We start from the raw sequence: 17,276 nt of genomic DNA on the forward strand, positions 1-17,276 counted from the left end.
TTATTATTATTATTATTATTATTATTATTATTATTATTATTATTATTATTATCTAACCTCTAGTTCCTAGTAGATCCCAAAAGTAGTTAGGTTAGAATCAGGCCACAAAAAGTCTGGCTAAATGAAAGTTTCAAACCATATTCTTATTTTATTTTAATGATCTACAGCTATGTTTTCTTTTTCAATTTCAAGCACAAGTTTTACTGTAGTTCAGAGAAATACTGTACTTCAGAGAACATGGTCAGAAATGATTATTCCATCCTGGTGACCGATAGAAAATTAAAGTTCTTCAGAATGTGGTAAAGATGAGATCTTGCCACACTGAGAAGCATTTGGAATCAAAATTTGCAAGACAAATGTGTCAAGGGTAATTCATCTTAGAGCTGCCTTATATCATGTCAAAATTGAATAAGAGCTCATTCCCATTGAAGGAATGACTCGATTTTTGATCCGGCTTGGCTGCATGTCAGAAATTGATCCCAAAAGGTCCCTCATCCCTACTATAAACAAAATTTACCTTACTCCTGAGTAAGTGTGGGTTTTTTGGCATGATTCTTGTTCCCATTTGTGCTCCAGGTGTCAATCATTTGATGACAGGACTGGAGAAGGGAGGGAGGGAGGGAGAAGCCCCCAAGTTGGGGATGGAGGAGGGGGAAGAAGGCCTGGGAAGAAGGGAGAAATGGGGGACTTCTGGGAGCAAGGAGGGAGAGAAACAGAGGTCTCTGACAAAGGCAAAAGCAAATGGGGGACTTCTGGGGCATCCTGAAAAGGGAGAGAAACAGGGGACTTCTGGGAGCAGAGAGCGACAAAAATGGAGGACTCTGGCAAAGGCAAGGCAAACGGGGGACTTCTGGGAGCAGGGAGGGAGAGAAACGGGACCTCTGAGGCATCCTGGGAAGAGAGAAATGGAGGAGAATTTTTTTAAAATTAAACTGAGCACATATGCGATTGATTGCTTTAGCAACTACATGCCTTTGCAAGTAGTTGCAAAAGCGATCAACCAAATATGTGCTTAGTTTAATTTTAAAAAAACAAGTACAAAGGCAGCACTCATAGGGGGGAGAAATGGTGGATCTGTCATAAACTGAGGAGGGATGGTAATCACCCCTCTGCCATTTGTCCCAACCCTCCTGAATGCTGCAATTCCAATCTGTTGTTCCCACCTATTTGACTTACTTCAGGATCAATTCCTGTGAAAAGAACCGCAAAAAGCCAGTATCAAGTAACCCTGGGTTATTTGTGTTTGCCCCGCTTCTTTCCTCCTGGAATCAATCCAATGAGGATCAGAAGCAAGTTCAAATGGGAATGAGAGTCATTTGTCCCGAATCCTGCTTCGAAGTAAACTGCAATGGGAATGAGCCCTAAGAGAATCAAACTGTAGATATGAGATTTACTTCTGTTGAGTTCTTTTTTTTTAGCCCAGTTTGCATGTTAGTCTAAACCTAACAATGTTCTTTCAATTGCTTCATTGCCATTGATTAATTTTTTTTAATTTTTTAGTTTGTGGAACAGAGGGCAGTCCCGAAGTTCCTCTAACTGGGAAATTCAGTGAAGAAGGGAAAAGAAAGAGCAGAACATAGAGGCAGCTCAAGGAGAGAAATAGTGATGAGCCCAATGGGAAGCATATTTTTGTACTTGAACAGTCAAAATGCACTGGAAAAAATAATATCTGAAAGTTTAGTTATTGCACAAAGGTTTGATTCTCCCATTATTATAAACTAGAGTCCCTCTGCACATTCTTGCAAAGATGTCATTCTGAACCATAACAGTTCAGGGGAATTTAATCATCCTTCCAAATGAGTCTGCCACCCCTATCTGGGGTCATGGCAAATTGACACACACACACATACAATTTATAGAAGGAAGAGATTGTCCTGGCATTTAGAAGGAATCTAGGAAGATGCTGTTAAAAAGTGTTTAGCAGAGGGTATTAGAATCTTTTGGCCAAATCCCCTCCTAACAAAGTTTTTTCAGAAGGATCTTTAATCTGGGTGTATATCTCTGTCTCTTTTCCCCCGTCACCACCAACCTAATAGCATTGTCTGTGTGCCTAAACTACAGTTCTGGTATTGGACAAGCAAATCCTGGTTTCCATTACAAAGTTTATCGCACTGCGTTCCTTCCGTGCGTTCTGAGAACGGAACGGAAGGAGCAGGGCCGAGTGCGGAACGAGTGGGGGACGGATTTTACCGCACACATCCGTCCCTCATTCGTTCCGTTCCCCCTCTCTTCCGTTCTTAATCTGTTCCAGAGGGGGAAATTTTTGAGAACTGTTCTGAACAGTTCTCAAAAAGCGTCCCCTCTGGAACGGAAAGGGCAGGGAAGAGAGGGGGAACGGAACGAGTGAGAGACGGGTGTGTGCGGTAAAATCCGTCCCCCACTCGTTTCCGTTTCCTGTCGGGCCGGGCCGAGAACCCGGTGCGATAAACTTCAAAGTCTCTTGAAAACATGCTCTGCATTAAAATATGCAAATATCTTGGGCCAGGCACATGCCTTGATGAGAAATGTCTGCTTTAGCAGAAAGTAATCTCTGCTCTTGAAACCAGATTTCCAGACTTGTTTATATCAAAGCAGTATTTTAAAGCCTAGTACAATGGTAGGCAACCTTTTTGAGCCGGGGGCCGGGTTGCTGTCCCTCAGACAACTGGGGGGCCGAAGCCAAAAAATAAATAATTAAATAATATTTTAAATAAATAAATAAACCGGGACAAATGTAGGACAACATTTTCAAATGGTGGACACTTTTTTAAAAAAAGTGGAGGACACGCAAAAAAATTTGCTGATTTTTTAAAAAATGTTAATATAAATGCATGTTTCTGAGGTGTCTATAGACAATTGCCCCCCTTGCCCCTGCGCATGAGAGACCAAAGGCCCCGGCGGCATTCAGTGGCCAGACCGGGCTGGGGCCGGTCCCAAGGCCTCACCGGGCCGCATTCGGCCCGCGGGCCGCAGGTTGCCTACCCCTGGCCTAGTACCACAGAACAGCTTGGTGGAAGAAAAGGGGCAGAAGGGGGTGGTGGGCTAGAGCACAGGAGGAGACGTTGGTCTTTATGTCTTTGTAGGTGAGCAGCTGGAAGCATTTTCCCTAGTTTTCTCTCCTAGTACTTTCACTTTGAAGAAAAGAGAACATGGCTCTTTGACTGTAAGTCTGGACTCACATTCTACTGAGTTCAGTGGCTCCCTTCTTCCCACCCCAGCAGGCTAGAAGGAAGGGCATATGAAACACACTGACAAGTTTCATTAATCTGGCCTAGTCTTGTTTGTACTTATTAGCAGAGTATCAAATGGAGCAGGAACATAAATGGATGGTGAGAATTATACTGTTTTATTCCATAGCTCTTTGCTCCTCTGTTTACTTGATCTTGAAGATCTGGCTTGTGAGAAGCCATAATTAAAGCTAGAAGGACACTTCAGAGAATGACAAGCTCATCATTTTGTGAATAAATGCAAATTCTTCCATTTCTTTATGTGGATTTTTTTAAAACCCAAGTTTTAAAATTGGTCTGTATGATTAGTTGATAGAAAACATTAAAGGTTTAGTGCGGTTTGTGAGCGAAGGAAGGCCATGTGGGTGTTTTCTTACATTTTGCTTCTCCTGTTTTCAGTGGTCAGTACCAGTGGTGTTCCTGAACTGGATGTCACCCGGTGCAAGGGGAAGGGCTTCCCTGCATGTGATCCCACCCTCCTGTGTCATTCCTGCACTCCACAGTGCATGCTCCCCACATGTTGTCCTAGATGTGAGAAGGAGTGTGCACCACCCCGTCTGGGATGGCATGCCAGGGGAAGGATGAGCGGGAGGTGCAGGGATGGTGCGGGAGGGTGAGAGCATATGTAGGTACAGCACAGGGAGCACTGAAGAATGGGAGTGCGCACTGGAATGGTGCATGGGGAGAGCTCATGGGGCGGGCCCAACCGGGTGTCACCCGCTGCGGGCCCCAGTACCATACCCCCAGTGACACCACTTGTCAGTACCATATTACTTTCTTCTTATTAAAGCTTGTTGTCCCTTTCCCCCTCCTCCTCTCCATGTTTTGAATTAGTCATTTTAAGAGGCAAGACCAGTTGCTCTGTAGCTCACTAGAAGTTACCTAACCCTCCTCAAGAAGGGCCTGATTTAGTGATCCAACCATCTTGTTACTTTTTAGGTTAACATGTGGAATCATAGAACTGGAAGGGTTTTCATGGGCCATTGAGTCTAACCCCCTGATCAATGAAGGATCTCCAGTTAAAGTATCCCCAGCAGTTAACTGTCCAGCCTCCAGAGATGAAGACCCTATCAACTTTTATCAGGTTGCCTCCTTGCCAGTTGGATTGTCCGTAGAATTTATCATTGACCCCCACCCTCACCCCACCCAGCTGGATGGTTTTAAGTAACTGTTTGCTTTACTATCCTGTTTGTCTTCAGGTACCTGTTGGTACACATCTGGGAAACTGGTGTGGTCCAGTCCAGCAGACCAGATAAGGTCAAGAGTGGGATTTCCCCCATCCTCTCAGGGTCATCTGAAGCTGGCTCCTGCCCTGAGGCCCATTTCTACCTTCTTCTTGTAGAGCAGACATTGAGAGCAGCTAATTATCTCCCCTACATGCCCACAGTAGCCTCCACTGCCCCCCAAGTTGTCAAAATATCTGGTTTTATCCTTGTCGTAAGATGCCTTAGGTCCCTTTTGGAAGAAAGACTGCATATAAATAATAATCAGAAGTAATTTCCAGGTTTTATTTCTGGGTGTTCTCAGCTGAATGGTGTTGTTTGTTTGTTTGTTTGTTGTGAGGGTGAGGTTGGAGACTGAGTAGGTGTCATGGAGTAGTAATTTACAAATTGTGTGTAAATCTTACCCCACAGATTGGGAGGAAGAGTACAGGGGCTTTTGAAGGCCCTCAGGTCACATGCAGACCATGAGTTGTGATTTACTAATCCATCACATTGGCAGTGTGCTTGCTTTTGTTGGCAGGCTGGGTGGTAATGGGGTTTATTTGACCTTTCTCTGTCCCTGCCCTCGATCATGGAGCAATGATATCCTGGCCTACATTACGATGGTTGGCAGGGAGATTGAGGTAACTGTATTAGGTGATAAATGCTGAGAGAACAGCTATTATTATTTTTGTTGCATCACAATCATCATAATCATCCCACCTTTTCCCCAGTTCAGGGCAGCTTGCAGTTGTTAAATAAGTTGAGCTAAAAATTAGCAGCACACAAAAAATTAAACTTGTTAAAAATATAAACCATTAAAAAGAAAACAGTAAATAGAAAACCTAGCCCATTATGCAAGACCAGTTCAACTTGAGCAGTCAGCCCTCAAAGGTTTACTGAAATGAAAAAGTCTTTATTCACCTGTGAGAAGATAGCAAGGAAGAATAGTAGTCTAACCTCTCTGGGAAGGGAGTTACAGAGCTATGAGAGCTTTATTTCCCAATCATTCCTCTTGAGTCCACCAGCCTGTTCTACATTTCATTAATTAGCCTTCTGCCCCTCATATGTAGTGAAAAACTATCCCATTCCAATTGTTGAAGTCAGATTAATTTGCTGGTCCAGCTGGCTTGGGTAGGAGATTCACCATTTTGTCCTTGATATAGGCATCAAAATGTCTTGGGCCAGCCTTGATCCTCACTGACATCTGCTGTGGTCCTCTTCCTTCCTTTCTGTCCCTACAGACTTGGACGAGCCTGTTCTCACTGTCCACCAGACCATAAGTGATGTACGTGGCAGTTTCTACCAGGAGAAGACAGTCTTTTTGCGGTGCACAGTCAACTCCAATCCACCTGCTCGCTTCATCTGGAGACGGGGTTCTGAAACTCTTTCCCACAGCCAGGACAATGGAGTTGATATCTATGAGCCATTGTACACACAGGTGAGAGATCCAAGCATTGTGTGCTCTTCATGATGGCACAAACTTGCTGTAGGCTGCCAGGCAGTGTCTTACACAAAATGGCCAGGACTGTTTGTTTGTTTGTTTAAAAAGGTAAAGATAGTCCCTTGACATGAATGTCTAGTTGTAACCGACTGTAGGGGATGGTGTTCATCTCTGTTCCTAAACCGAAGAGCCAGCATTGTCTGAGGACGACTCCTGTGGTCATTTGGCCAGCATGACTGCACTGAACGCTGTTACCTTTCCACCAAAGTGGTACCTATTTATGTATTTGCATTTTCATGCTTTCAAACTCCTAGGTTGGCAGAAGCTGGGACTAGCAACAGGAGCTCACTCCATCATGCAGTACTTGGACATCGAACTGCCAACCTTCCGATCTTCAGATTGTCAGAATTGGTGTCTTAACCACTAAGCCACTGCATTTGTTTACTTGTGTTTATATCCCTCCCTACATTGCAAGATCTCAGAGTGCTGTACAATTAAAATCAATATAAGCAAATTTAAACAATTTAAAACAATAAAAACAATTTAAATAGGCTAAAAGCTTGTTCAACGGGTTGACAAGTTAAAAGCAGGTTACGAAGATTGAAACACTTTAACATCATATGCATAAACATTTGAAGAAAGTAAGTTACACCCCAAAAGCTTTAGTGAACACATTTGTGTGGTGTTTTTCTTGGTGCCTAAATCAAGGCAGAGTTGGTGCTAGGGCTTTCCACAATTGGGGTGCCATAATTGAAAAGGCTTTCTCCCCATCCTCACACAGTGGAACACAGAAGAACACATCCTCACACTGGTGGAACACAGGAAGGCATATATAAGGCATATAGAATCTCACCTTTTTAGATGGATGGAGGCTAGTCAGGCCGCTCTCCTTTTCTGATCTCTTCAGGCGATGTCCAGAGAAGTACAGGAAGGAAAGGACTTGTAATATTCTTTTCTTTCATCTGAACAGTGGTGGAGGTCTTCTGTGTGGTTATTTTCTAGGGAGAGCATTTATGGGGGCTCAGTGGGTTGAGTGGCAGCTGGAGAGGAAAATAGACATTTTCTTCATAGTTCACCATTAACCACGTAGTTTGTGGCAGAGATATCATGTTTCTGTCTCCCACCTGGACACTTTTCATTTACTGTATTTATTCAGATTATATTCTGCCTTTCTCCCATAAATGAGGCTCAAGATAATTTACAGTAAAATAAGACACATGTAAAATGGATACAAACATTTTTTTAAAAAAAAATCAAAAGATAATTTAAAAGCACACCTATAAATGAAAAACACACCACCCATCCAGTTCAATACAAATGCCAGTGTCTGCTGGCAGAAATAGAGAAGACATAAGAAAACCCAACCTAGCCTCCCTGTGTAGTGAGTTCCAAGGGCTGGGACCTGCCAGCAATAAAGCCCTTTTTGCACTTGTTGTGTCTCACAAGGGCCTTCCCACAAAAGTTCAAGTCTCAGGCAGGTTTGTGTGTCAGAATATGTTCTTTCAGATAGATGGGATATAAATCATATAGAGTTTTGTAGGCTATAATATTTTATAGTTTTTTTGTGGGTTTTTCGGCCCAAAAAACCCACAAAAAACTATGGATGCCGGCCATGAAAGCCTTCAACTTCACTATAATATTTTATACTTTTGAATTGTGCCTTTTAAGGAAGGAACCTGTAGCCAGTGAAATTATATTGTAAGAAGGGATGTATATGTTCCCTATAATCAGTCCTATCCAACAACCTGACTGCAGCATTTTGGACAAACTGGAATTTCCAAAGACGTTTCTAATGCAGTCCCATATAGACCATTTATAGTAATTTAAATAGAATGTAACTCACTATGACTCCATCATCCTGAGACACCTCTAGGAATACAGTTGGCCCATAGGTTTTAAACACACAAATGCATTCCTGATCACTACTGAAACATGTATGAATCCCCATGCAGTAAGCACTATTTCACACTGTAATGTAACTCAGCACTGCTTCACATATATGTCTGTGTACAGAGTTATGATAGGAGAGAGTGCAAAGTGTCATAATTTGTTGATTATAGAAAAATCTATATTGGGAGAAAAGTGAGATATAAATGAAATGATAATGATGTCTCACTTTCTTGATATACAAGCCAATTGTGCATTGCTTGACTAGTAACTGGGCTTTGTGACATCTCCCCTAAAGGGAGTGTATCTCCAGAGTAAATAAATGCAACTGCAGAACAGAATTCTGTACAGAGCTAGTGAGAAACACACTACTGATGTTCAAGGAGTAATACCTAACCCACCGCTATAACAATGTGTAACCCCCATCCTAAAAGGAGACAGAGGAAGAACACAACCACCATCTTGAGGGGGAGAGAGGCCAGGCCTGGAAGACAAAGAGCCCTCCTCCAACCACCATCTTGAGGGGGAGAGAGGCCTTGTCAATTTTTTTTGTAGTGTTTTGCAATTTTACTGTACACCGTTATGATCATTTCGGAATAGCGGTCTATAAATAATAATAATAATAATAATAATAATAACAATAACAATTATTATTATTATTATTATTATTATTATTATTATTATTATTATTATTATTACTACTACTACTACTACATATTCCTTCTTAATTCTGCCTTTGCTGGAAGGGAAGCTCTCTTTTCTTACCACTGTCTCATAGCCATTACCTTAAGGAATTTAGCTAGACAGGATTTTTAACAAGAGAAAAATAGACTGATTAAGTTTCATGTCACAATCTAGAAATAATATTTACTTTGTTTCTTCTGGAGTTCACTGTTTCTGAACTAATTTTATGATTAATATCTTTGAACTATAAAAGTATTTCTTGCCTGTTTGCTGTCACTTAACTAGCATATTGGTCTACATTTCCTTATTTTAGGAGTGTATTGTATCTATATGGCAGAAATAAAGCAGTTTGCCCCCACTTAAACTGTTTCGTCTCAATCCTATAGAATCCTGGGTTTGGTTTTTGTTGTTGTTGTTGTTGTTGTTGTTGTTTGGTGAGGCACCTGAGCTCTCTGACAGACCAGGATAAATACTTCACCATACTGCAAATCCCAGGATTCCACAGGATCAAGCTTGCCAGATGACAATTAAAGTAGTTTCAATCTGTTTTACTTCTACAGTGGCCTTTCCACCATACTCCTACTTCAAACAGAGAAATACTGAAAAATTGATAGGCACATTTTAGCCTGGATTATTCTTTTACTTTAAATAAGACTGAAATCATATATTCATCTGAGAGTAAACCCTGTTGAATTCAATGAAACTTAAATTTCTCAGCAGACATGGCTAGAATTGTGTTGTCATTTCAAAGGTAAAAATGTAGCATGAAGAGCAGGTGAAAAGTTATTGTAGGTGTGGGTGTCATGCAACCAGTAGGTCATATGTGACCCTCTGGATCCCCACTACCAAGGTTTGCACTTTGCTTTTGTTGTTAACTGCCCTAAAGGCAACCATGACCCATGGCAAGCCTGTGGATGAGGCATCTCAAGAACTTCTGTCCTCAACTGCTTTGCTCAAGTCCTTTAAATTCAGACCCATGATCTCCCCAATTAAGTCTCTCCATCTGGCAAGCAGTCTCTCTTTTGCTGTCTTCTACCTTCCCTAGCATTATTGTTTTTAGTAGTGATTCATGCTTTCTCATGATGTGGCCAAAGTACAACAGCCTCAGTTTCATCATCTTGTCTTCCATGTAGAGTTCAGGGTTTACTAAATTGTTCTGAAAAATATGAGGCATGAGGAATATGCTCTCAGATTAACTATAAGGAGCTTGTTTCTCCTGGGTAGCAAGGCACATGCTCCACATGTGCCATATTCCCCAGCAAAATTTTATCCATAGTAGGTTTTTTTACAGTGACATGAGAATGCCCCCCCCCCCCAACCCGGAGATGGCTGACACAGAAAGCTGTGTTGGGTTACAGCATGAATCAGAGTAAATACATCTCCTAGAATCAGCATGGATCAAGAGTGGTCTCAACTGATATTTTCCTGTTTTTCTATTAATTTTCAACAAAAAGTATACAGACAGGTTGCATCACATATGAAATGCATACATACATATTCTCCTGCCTTTAAAATGCATGTGTGGGTGGCATTTATGAGACCTAGGTTCTGTGTGTTTAATGTGGCAGGCGGGGAGGGGGGGACTATTTCAGCCTGAGGGCTGTGTTCATTTCTGAGTTATACCCTGGAGCCTGCATGTTAGAAGTGGACATGCCCTAAACAAAACATGCATATAACCAAAAATAAATTAGGTAGAAGACAAAGCAAAACATTCTTCCTATTCTCTTTTTTCCTTCTTCATTTCTCTCACTTTCCTCTCTTCTTTTCTCCCTTTCCCTCTTTTTCACATTGCTTTCTGTCTTTGCATGGAGAAGCAGAACAGGATGCAACCCATCTCTTGGCCTTCAGTACTGTTAATGAAGTTTAAATTTTACTGTCATTTGTGTTAGTCTCCGCATGCACAAGTGCAGTGTGGCATTGGCCAAACCAACTGAACTACAGCAGAGACCAGTAGCATCACTAGTGTGGTGCGGTGTGTGTGTGTGTGTGTGTCTGCGGACCACACCGGATGACACCTCTGAAGAGAGGTGACACCTGGTGAGCACCCCCCACCTCCATGCCACATGCAATGGCACACCCATCCCTACCATGTGCGGCTTTACTTCTGAGTAAAGCCACTCAAGCGGGAGAGGGCAAGACCCCCTATTCCTGCCCTACATGGATTTTTGAAAGTTGGGAGTTGGGAGTGGGTTATTTTGCCTCCGCCCCGAAGCTCCACCGGATGACACTCTGGTGTGGAATGCCACTGGCAGAGACAACATATATACAAAATGTAAGCCTCTGACTCCAATACTCATCACTTTTTCTTCCTCCTGTATGAATTTTTTGAAACATCTTTTGCCTGATGAAAAAGTCAGTAGATCTTCGAAAGCATGGATTATGAGTATTTTGCATTTTGGCTGGCCATAAAGGTATCATACAATTGTATTTATTTATTTATTTATTTTTATTTACGGCATTTATATCCTTCCCATCAGCCCTAAAGGCTCTCAGAGTGGCTTATAATTATTATTAATTAGACGGTTCCCTGCCCTCAGGCTTATAATTTAAAAAGACATGAGACAAAAGGAGAAAGGAATGATGGTGGGGAAGGGGATCAGATCCAGCAATTCTTCTCTCCCTCTGAGGCCTGGACCAAGGCAGATGGACTGGAGGGAGGGCTCACTTCTTAATCTAGGCCAGATTTTGTTTTGTATGGCCAGCATGGTTATCCCTGAATATGTTTCCACCATCTCATGTCCTGTCACTCTTGCTACAGCCTGTAGCCATATTCTTAGAAACTGGCTGCATTCTATGGATTGTCAGTCAAATGAATTTGAATTGCTCCTTATCACTTTATTTTGCCCCCATTAGTCAAATGGTTGCATTTTCCGTTTCTGTCATTCCTGTTAATTAGTATATTCCCATTCCCACCTGAAAAGTTAAATGTTTCATGGAAAAGATTCATTCTTGTTGAAAATTTTTAAAAAGCACTACTGTTGCAATCTGTCCATATAATTAGACCAGTTTTACCCAACATGGTACCCTACAGATGCATTAAACTACTCTTGCCATCATCTCCTAGAAACTGGCTGGATGTGATGGAAGTCCATCATATCTGGCATGCACAAGATTGAGTAAGGCTGAATTATACCTTTGAAATCATATACCAGCAGGCTGCTGTTGTTTCCTGATTGCATGGTCTGTGTTTCATTAATGCTCTGTCTGTTTTTGAAAATGATATGCTTGCTTACTTCTTGAAAGTACTCATATATCTAGTCATGAAGCACAATTCAAAAATAATCTTCAACAGGAAAGTCTCCACCCTCTCCTATTGTATTGTATAAAAAGAGTCTCAAGCTTTCCCATGTGTTGTCTTTCTTAAACCACTTTGCTTTTCTTAAATTAGTTCTCATCCTTTCTGGGAGGTTTTACTGTCTTCTAGTTGTGTTGTCCAGAATGGTCTGGGAAATTATATCCTAAGCTTTTGTAGTGTGTGCTCTTCCATAGTTAATTTCAGTGCTTCTCTCAAGGATATTTCTAAAAACATCAGAAAATAAACTAAAGGGAGAAAGGAAAGGGCAGTTCTTTGTGGATAGCTTCATCCAGAATATCTATTAGCCAACCTCAGGCTGGTCTATCTGTGAATTCTGACTGATTTTTGCAGTATATAAATTAATAATAATTTGTTTTATTTATATACCGCTATTCCAAAGATCATAGCGGTGAACAGCAAGTAAGCTAATTAGCAAGTAAGCTAATTTGCCCCCAACAGTCTGGGTACTCATTTTAGCGACCTTGGAAGGATGCAAGACTGAGTCGAGCTTGGGCCCTTTTGCTGGTCTTGAACTCGCAACCTTGTGGTTTTGAGTGAATGGCTGCAGTACAGGCATTTAACCACTGCGCCACCAGGGCTCCTAGGCACCTTCTTAGTTAATATTTTCCAATACCTAGCTTATTAAAACTATATTTCCTTACATGAGGAGGAATAGGGTGGATAGATGAAAGCTAGATGCTGAATTTGGGGATGAACACAATAAGAATGGATCTATAGCCCATAGCTTAGATTATTTATTTATTTATCTGAATTATCTGAAGATGCCAGCCACAGATGCTGGTGAAACATCAGGAATAAACTCTTCTAGAACATGGCCACATAGCCTGAAAAACCCACAAAAAACTATGGTAGCTGATCCTGAAAGCTTTCAACTTCACTTATTTATTTATTTATTTATGCATGCATGCATGTATTTCCAAGATAACAGAGAAGAAGTAAAATGTACATCCCATCTTGTAGCAGTTTCTCAGATGGAAGCAGATACTGTGTCGCTTTGTATAAGGAAAATATTTTAGTTCTTTCCACAGTTCTTCGGCATGTCCATTCTCACATTTGCAGTATTAAGTTTGATGATATTCTGATCTGACAGTTTAAATGGCCTAATATTGTAGATGCAGATTTGCTGTAGGTTAATATTGCTTCTTTGAAGGAGTACCTCTTAGCAGTGTTTGGTATGGAAACCACCAAGTTTCATTATATGTTGTCTTGGTTCTCATCCCTTTTCACTATCAGGAGGACTTGTTTGTCTGGAGTAAGAATAGGTGTGGGTTATGTGGTGTGCTGGTTAGACTAGGACTAGAGAGACCCAGTTCTAATCTCCAGTGAGCCATGAAGCTCACTAAGTGATGTTTGGCAAGTTACTATCATGGGCCAGGGTTGTTGTGAGGATAAAAATAGGAGGAAGACCAGGCGGGATATAAATGTAATGCATAAATGAGTAAATAAGACAGCTGTCTCAGTGACTCTCACTCACAAATTGTGAGGGTTCAAGTAACTAACCAAGAGGGCTCTTCAGACATTTGGTAGTATGTATGTACTTGAACAAAATATATTGAAGCAGTAATAGAAGGATACAGGCAAGGCTGGGGGAAATAATTTTTAAAGGTAATTATTTAATACTGTATTATAGTTCCAAGGCCATCTCACATAGTTTTTTACTATAATTATAATTATAAAAGAATTCTTTACTTTCCTGTTTCTTTTTTTTTTTAATGATCTTTATTGAATATTTACAAAATTAAAAGAGGGTATAATATTCCATCAAATATACACTCTTAATTTTATATTCTTAACCCTCATCCCCCCTCCCCTTTTCTATTCATTTTTTACTGCTTTCACATTAGCTATACATTAATATTCCTCTAAAGTTATATCTCCCATCACCATTATCTCACCATCTTCTATTTCTCTTTGGCTTATGTCATTCTTTGACATACTTTCCTGTTTCTAAAAGTAACTAAAATGCTTACCATTTTGTTACTTTTTTATTTTATATTTTTGAGATTTTACAGAACAAAACAGATTTCATATTCTTTCCATACATATATATACTTTTGCATCTTGTTCAATTTTTTTTGCACTTTTGCACTTTTTTCACTTTTGTGAGGATCCTGCACCCCTGACCCCAGCAAATGTAGAGGACCCACTCTATTCCAGTAACATTACAATTTAGTTGTATTCCTAATAAGGGCCTCGTACAGATGGGCATAGTGCGGCGATATTAGGGCTCGACAGGGCTGGGCGTCCAGATGCGCCCAGCCCTAGTGACATTACAGGTGCGCGAGCCTAGCAATACAGTGGGCGCCACAGCTGTGGCGCTACGTACAGATGCCTGTCAGCAGAAGCGGCGTCATAGGGCTGCATTGCAGCCCTTATGATGGTGCAAAAAAGGAGCCACCTAGAGCGGCTCCTTTTTGACTGTTCATCTGTGCAGCAAAGAGGGGCGGTATTTCACCACCCGTGTGTGGCCTAAGTTACAGTTGTAATGGAACAGTTATATTTTACTGAAAATAAACCAGTTATAAGACACAGGGTATTTTTAACTGGTTTCTTTCAGGATCTGAGTGACAGCCTTTGAAGAAATAATTATCATGAGAAGAACTGATATTGACCCTTTGTCAGGTTATATGATTCTGTAACTAAGATGAGACAGAAGAGTTTGGGTGCACCTTGTCACACTCATCTGCATGCCTTCTGCTTCCTCAATGCTGTGGTACATGCACTGGTCTTTAAAACAATATTTTGACAGTTGCTACAACAGTAAACGAACTATAGACTTAATAGTGGAGGCTTTGTAAACTGATTTACAGTCTGGGTTTCTACACATTTACCCAGTGTTCACTGATCAATAAATTGGATGCATACAGAGCATGCATAAATCACCACTTGACAGGCAGATTGTAAATGTCTTTGTTCATGCAGCATAGCAACCATTCTCCAGGGAGGTGTTTTTCCACAGGGGTATTAGTCTTCTATATATTTATCTTGCTCATCCAGCTCAGATGATACATGTTCCACCACATGTTGATGTGCAAATACCATGTTCCAAACTCCATAGCCCTCTCATATGAATTTATAATATGGGAGTCTTTGCACTTGATAGGTTTCATGAGAGATTTCCTTTTAAACCAATTTACTTCAAGCTATAAAAAATCAAGCACAGGCTTACATGGAACACTGGGAAAGTTCTCCAAGCTTCTGATCTTGAATGAAAATATCAACATATCTAAATGTAGCATGCCTAACTTGGCATGACAGCCCTGAAAAGTTACTTGGTAAAGCCCCATGATAAGATCTGCTTAATAGAAAAAGAGGTCAACAAGACTGCTAGGTTACAGAAAAAACATAGCTATGCGGCAGTGGAGGGTGGGAATGAATGGATCATTATAAGCCAGGCGGACCCCAGAGGGGCATTTCTAATTATTAAAAAAACAAAATGAAAATTTATACACAGTGGAACAAAGTAGAGATTACTAAATAAATCTTTACCACTTCGATGCAACTATGCTGTGATAGAATGAGAAGTGTAAAGGCAGAATGTTAGTTTTGTTAATTATATTAAAAACAAGGGATTTTACAAGCATACTAAAAACAAAACAGAAGACAAGGGACACATTGGTTTTACTGTTCCAGGTCCTAGGAGGAAAATATGAAAGAGGATTTTTTAAAAGCTAAATAATTCATGTTTTGATTCAATCTTTCAAGGAAAAATATGAAAAGTTGTGCTAACCCAAGAGTGCAGGAAAAGAATCCTAAATAGGGCCTAATAATATTCATTCAAAGGTTTTCAAAGAATTAGCAGGGCAATACTAGAATTGCTATCACATTAGAAAGCATACACAAAACTGATTTGGCCTAGAAAAGTAAGTAGTAGCATCTCCGTCCTTCCTTCCCTCTTTTTGTAAAGAAGATGTGGGCCTGTTGTTTAGATTTCTGTGTAAGAAATATATCAGAGTATTTAGCAAAACCTTTTTTAAAGGATGCTAAGAACAATGGAAGAAATACTAGTAACCAGCCTTGTTTTGTTGTTGTGTTTAAAGAAACCATTATGACAAACAGTCTTTGATAAAATAATTGATTTTGTAGGCAAACAGAATTCTGTTCAGTTGGGCCTGAGCAATACAGCTTGCCTTCATCCTTGGGCGGCCGGGGAGAAGGGAGCTAAATGATGTTAAAAAAGTGAGTGAGAGAGAGAGAGAGAGAGAGAGAGAGAACAAAACTGGCTTGGCATGTTTGTGTGTGTGTGTATGGATGCTTATCTGTGTGTCAGTGCTAGAAAAGCAAGAGACAAAGCTGGTTCTTTACACATACACATTCTTACTACTGACTGCAATGTGTATTTCATTCCCTCACCCACTGACCACAATGGGAGGGGGGAAAGAGAAAAAGAATAGAAAGCCACTGAGGACTAAGAAAAAAACTGCCACCACCTTTTGTCTGGGCCTGATGAACTCTAAATTAGTGGTAGACAAAATGAAACTTCACGTTTTGTGTGACTGCAAAACTGCTTCCCCCAGCAACCCTCCCTAGTTGGGTTTTGTTTATTTATTTGGCTCAAAACTAGCTAATTGCTAGAAGATGTGATTATCCATTTGGCTGAGATTTTGTAGGGAGGCTGACCTTTTTTAAGCACAGGAGGCAGCTTTCTTCGGGACTAGAAATGACCATCCAGCCACTTTTAGTTCTGCAAAAAAGTCTCTGTGAGCCTAAATATGGTTGCAGCAGAAGGCAAAGATGTTGCAAAATGCTCCTAAGGGAGCAGTCATACTAATAATGTTCCCCAAAGGGTAGAACTAGCCATATGATGGGGGCAGATATTTGGGGGTGGTTAGAAACGGCACTCTGAGGTCTCAGAAGAGATAAAGCCCAGAACTCTGGAAGTTGCTCACCCTGTGCTTGAGAATTGCCTGCCTGATTCCTCATGCTCTGTCTTTATTTAAATACATAATTGCACTTGTTTACTTCTTGAGATAGGAATAATGGCATCAGTTTTATTTTTGACACCATTCTATTAGGGTTGTATTTTGTTTACATAGAGGTAACGCTAACTGTGCAATAAGAGAAGAGTTTTTGAATCTCTTCAGAATTTTTTTCCATACATACAACTGAGTGTTATTATTTTTGGGGTTCTCCTGTTTGTATGGTGGGTAAATTGTAGAATTATGATATTGTAAAAAATATGAACAGCAAGACAGTTTGGAATCTCACCATAGGTTACTAGGTTAAGGTTATGATGAGGAAAACCACCATTCCTAGTTTTCTGGCCTGCTTGGTCTCTTAGCTTCAGCTGAGTTAATGTCATGCCCAGCCTGGAAGATGGCTTGGAGGACTCAGAGGATGAGCTAGAGCCTCTGGGATCCGAATCTATAATGGAGGAGCCAGAGCCCCAGGGGCTTGAACCTGTAATGGAGGAGCCAGAGGCTGGCCCTAGTTCTGAGCAGAGTCTATGGCCCCTCCAGAGGTTCAGCAGTCAAGTTTGCCTGGTGCCGAGGCTGTGGACATGGAGGAGGATCTGGGCAGTGTGCCTACCTTCAATG

The 17,276-nt window shown here is 40.9% G+C and overlaps 1 protein-coding gene across 2 annotated transcripts in view; it reads left to right on the forward strand.

Moving 5' to 3' along the window:
- MDGA1 (MAM domain containing glycosylphosphatidylinositol anchor 1) overlaps positions 1-17,276 on the forward strand; it is a 410,329-nt gene that overhangs the window by 167,937 nt on the left and 225,116 nt on the right. For both annotated transcript variants that reach the window (XM_042445010.1, XM_042445011.1), the window contains exon 4: positions 5,653-5,849. In XM_042445010.1, the coding sequence (XP_042300944.1) occupies positions 5,653-5,849 (197 nt within the window). The remainder of the gene's footprint in view (positions 1-5,652; positions 5,850-17,276) is intronic.

This window comes from Sceloporus undulatus, chromosome 1, assembly GCF_019175285.1.
Source record: "Sceloporus undulatus isolate JIND9_A2432 ecotype Alabama chromosome 1, SceUnd_v1.1, whole genome shotgun sequence".
NCBI lineage: Eukaryota > Metazoa > Chordata > Lepidosauria > Squamata > Phrynosomatidae > Sceloporus > Sceloporus undulatus.